This window comes from Amphimedon queenslandica, unplaced genomic scaffold, assembly GCF_000090795.2.
Source record: "Amphimedon queenslandica unplaced genomic scaffold, v1.1 AMPQUscaffold_13285, whole genome shotgun sequence".
NCBI lineage: Eukaryota > Metazoa > Porifera > Demospongiae > Haplosclerida > Niphatidae > Amphimedon > Amphimedon queenslandica.
Genome location: NW_003546479.1, coordinates 87,623 through 92,256, shown reverse-complemented (window position 1 = coordinate 92,256; position 4,634 = coordinate 87,623). Strand labels below are relative to the sequence as shown.

Below are 4,634 nucleotides of genomic sequence, written 5' to 3'. Positions count from 1 at the left end.
CTATAACTATAATATATCTGTAGCTGGAGTCAATAGTGTTGGAGAGGGTAATAGTTCAACTATTACTACATCTTCAGTCTTTAACACTTTAAGTAATTTTTTATGCTATTATGCATTATACTATATTATACATTATTTTACAGATGATATCTTCTCAGAATTGAGGGCTACTGATCATCATTTAATTCGAGACAAAAAGCAGTGGAAAATTAGTGTACCCTTATTTGGTTATGAACAGCAACACAAAAAAATTTTGGTATGTGTATTTTTATATTATGGAAATTATATTAATTTTAATAGAATGATGTTAGTTGCAATGCATTTTTTGCCTTTCATTTGGAGCATACTTCTACAAAGATTATATACCTATTGAACAAGACACGTGTTAATGATGGTATATTAGAAAATGGTCCTATTGAAATACCAGAGAAGGCATTCTATTATATTAATGTGTCACTTTATGCATTTCAAAGGCTTATATATACTTCAAGTGTAACCTCTATGCTCAGTAAGTTATCAACCTTTGTTTTATTAGTCTTGATTTATGCACAGGTACATTTGACTTACAAGGCATCAGAAACCAGCCCCATAGTAATGGTAGTGTTAGTTTGTATACTGACTATGTAGACGGTGCCATTACTAGTGAATGTGGAGTTCAAATTATTTGCTTGAACACTAATTTGCACTCAAATTATACTTTTACTTATGAAAAGCTATTATCTAAAGATGATGGGATAGCAAATTCTACTTGTTTTCTGCAAGGCTATGATATTGATAATTTCACTAATTCTTGGAAAGGACCTGCAGTTAATGTCACAATTATCTTCAAATCATTTGAGGAAGTTGAAAGTAAATTATGAATAATGTGTAGGTGTTTACTTTATTTATAGATGACAAAGTACCTAACTCGTCCACACATAACACAGTGAGGCTAAAGAATAGTGATGTTGGAATTTTTGTGGTTATTGTGGTATCTACAATCACTATTTTGGCTTCTTTGCATTAAATAATACTAGTAATACTATAAAAATAGATGATTTGTTTTATTATGAGTTTTCAAAAGATAGAAAAGGATGTTTAAATAAAGCTTTTAATTTATTATGATTATTTAGATCATTATTGTTTTTATGAAAATTGTTATCTTTCACACTTTGTATAATAATAATGCCAAAAATTTAAGCACCATTTATAGTATTTGCAAAGTCGGGCTGCAAGTGGGAATGCTGAGAGTGGTAACATGGATTACAAACAGATAATGTGATCACATTGGGCAGACAAGGCTTTTTGGATATGATTACTAGTAGAAATTTCCCCACCTGCATGGTTCAACAATTTCAGCCTGTATTCTGCAGTAATCTTCAATGACTGCAGTAAGACACACACACACAATTGGCTGTTGAATTCATAGTCCTTATCTGTGTCTATTCAATTGTCATGAGATTACATGTTTATATATATGAATACAATATAAGAGTGAAGGAGAAATGCTTCCTTTTGCTGGTGTATTTCTTTTCTACCTTGTTGCTCCTTCTATTTCACAGCCAAATTTGATCTTAAGTCCATCAGTAGTAACTGTCTTTGTTGGAGATGATGTGACCTTTTTGTGTATGAAAAGTGATCCTTCATTGGAAATAGCTTGGAATCCAGTATCAAATGTTTTTTTGGCTGATAACAAAAATATTTCTACACTAATTACTGGTGTGCCTGATAGTTCATTTAATAATACTGAAATCTACTGTGTTGGTAGATATCCATCAGAGCTAAGTATGCTTTACTTCAGTAATAAAGGAAAAATTCTCATACAAGGTGATTAAATCAATTATACGTTATTCTTTTTTATAGCCTCCATACTATTTTAGATATTCTTTCAGAAATTGATGTTAATATTTCCAGGATAGATGATTGCACAGTTCAACTCAGTTGGGTTCCTCCCTTTACTCTTCCAGGTGTTCCAATACTAGGATATAATGTTAACATTACCAATTTGGATAAAAATATCACTACCAATAGTTTTATCAATGGCACCAACATTTACTTTACTCTTGGATATGAGTACTATGTATCTATTGCTGCTGTTAATGGTGCTGGTGAGGGCAATAAAACAATCACTAAAGTCAATTCTACAGAACTATTAAATTTTACTGAAAGTAAATTACTTAGCAATATATTTATTAAAATCATGTTATTCATGTATGCTTTGTATAGAGTTCATCATTAATATTGTTGGTTTAATGAGAGATCAAGACAAATGGAAAGTTGATGCTAATATTGATGTATATAATTTCAAATCATAGATACCATGTATTACACTTTTTGATATAGGTTACTACCATATGTGGCAATGCAGATGCTAAATTTGTCTACAAGTTTTGTAAGTCCGTCACCAATGCTCCTTGCTTCAACACAACAAATATCACAAGAATTAAATTATCAAACAGTCAAGCATTGTTGTCAACTTTATTGTTCCTACCTGAGGATCAACACTATGATGTGCAAGTGGAAGCTATTGTTGGAAAAAATGTTTTATCATCTTCTGGAGCAAGCTTGAGTAAGTATGGAAGATATCATTAATACTAGCTACATTATTATTAGGTACATTTGATGTTCAGTCAGTGGAAGAAACAGATTCACCAGCCAATGGAATTATTTGCTTGCTAATACATTATGTAACAGGTAGTGTTGCAACAGGATGCCAAATTAAACTGGACTGTGATGCCAATATTACTTTTCTATTCCATTTTGATGGATATAATGATCAATTTGACAAATTTCAGTGTACTCAAGAACTCACTTTTGTTGGAATTAAGACATGCTTACTTCAAGTGTATGACAGAATTGGTCAAGTCAATCAAAATACAAGTGGTCCTGCTGTGACAAGCACCATTAATGTAACAGGAAAAATAGCTACTCAATCTACTCCAACTACACCTAGTACTGGTATAGACTACTATAATTCTTAATTAATGCATTTAATTTTTTTGCATTAGATAATAACTATACTACCAGATTAGCAATTGCTGTTGTGGTACCTATTTTAGTAATTATTTTGTCATTCATCATAATACTAATAACAGTGAGCATAATAATAAGAGGTAAGTTAAATATAATTAATTGATGTTTGATTTTGCTTTGTATTAGACTTTACAAAAAAAAGAAAAGGAAAATTTAACTTAAATTCCTTATACTCCAATCATGTAACACCTGAAAAGACATGTCTGTAGAAATATCCAGAGTGGACTTTATTATTTTTAAATGACACCATATTTAGCTGTTTTATTGCTGCTACATTTTAGTGTTAATTGACACAAAACATAGCTGAATAGCTATAGCTGCTAACTGGGATGTTGAATACATATGGGTTGCAGGAATTATGCCAATTGCTTTAATGTTACTGTATGCTGGGCCTTTACTGTTAGATTTAACTTAATAAATTAATTAAATCCAGTATGTTGATATCTGTGTATACATTATGTAAGAGGCAGTGTTGCAACAGGATGTGAAACTAAACTGGATTGTGATCCCAATACTACTTTTTTATTCTGTGTTGATATAATGATCAATATTATTATTATTAATTATTTTTTTGTTAAAAGTAAGTTAGATTTAATTACTTGATGTGTGATTTTGCTTTGTATTAGACCTTACTCAAAAAATAAATAGAAAGTTTAGCTTAAATTACACATGAATGTAACAACTGAAATAAGACATGTACATAGGGATATTTATATATAGACTGAGCTTAATTTTAAAAAAATTACAATAAGTGTTTAATCAATACAAAACACAGCAATCAAGCTACTGTATGCCCTTACTTTTAGTGTTATACCATAATTTATTGGCCAAAATACTATGAATGTAGAATAAATGAATGTAGTAAATCAATTTTAATTCTTTTTCATGGTTTTTAGGTAACTGACAGTGTTATGGATATTTTATTCTTTTTATAATGGTGTAGACCTATATGCAAATAAGATCTCCCAAATGGTAATTGCTGATGAATTAGGTTAAGATCTACTTCTTTAATTCATTGATCATGTGCCATGCAAATAGCTAGATCTAGATTGCATCATAATAGCTACTCAGCATACTGAATTCAATTTGTACACACAAACCTCTATCTACCACTGGAGAAGAATGGCTTTCTTAACTTTTATTGATGTTATTCTTTTCTACCTTGTTGCTCCTTCTATTTCACAGCCAACTTTGATCTTATCTCCATTATTAGTAACTGCCTTTGTTGGAGATGATGTGACCTTTTGGTGTATGAAAAGTGATCCTTCATTGCAAGTAGCTTGGCATCCAGTATCAAATGTTTTTTTGACTAATAACAAAAATATTTCTACACTAATTACTGGTGTACCTGATATTTCATTTAATAATACTGAAGTCTACTGTGTTGGTAGGTATCCATCAGAGCCAAGCAAATTATACTTAAGTAATAAAGGAAAAGTTATTATACAAGGTGCATCAAATCTATTTCTAGGTATATACTAACTATTCTAGGCATACTTTTTAAAATTGATGTTAGTGTATTCAAGAAGGACCTTTGCACAGTTCAACTCTCTTGGGCTCCTCCGTTTACTCTGCCAGGTGTCCCAATATTGGGATATAATGTTAATGTTACCCATGTGGAT

The 4,634-nt window shown here is 30.8% G+C and overlaps 2 protein-coding genes across 2 annotated transcripts; both read left to right on the top strand.

The window, feature by feature from the left end:
* The first annotated feature begins 6 nt into the window (after window positions 1-6).
* LOC109583735 (uncharacterized) lies at window positions 7-1,082 on the top strand. The gene is made up of 5 exons (XM_019999181.1): window positions 7-92; window positions 144-256; window positions 301-508; window positions 553-849; window positions 891-1,082. The coding sequence occupies exons 3-5, from the start codon at window positions 502-504 to the stop codon at window positions 1,004-1,006; spliced, it is 420 nt and encodes a 139-aa protein (XP_019854740.1). The 5' UTR covers window positions 7-92; window positions 144-256; window positions 301-501; the 3' UTR covers window positions 1,007-1,082.
* A 402-nt stretch (window positions 1,083-1,484) lies between these two features.
* Window positions 1,485-3,399, top strand: LOC109583731 (uncharacterized). The gene is made up of 7 exons (XM_019999176.1): window positions 1,485-1,806; window positions 1,860-2,147; window positions 2,206-2,273; window positions 2,323-2,548; window positions 2,593-2,937; window positions 2,988-3,092; window positions 3,139-3,399. The coding sequence occupies exons 1-7, from the start codon at window positions 1,485-1,487 to the stop codon at window positions 3,219-3,221; spliced, it is 1,437 nt and encodes a 478-aa protein (XP_019854735.1). The 3' UTR covers window positions 3,222-3,399.
* Window positions 3,400-4,634: the final 1,235 nt, after the last annotated feature.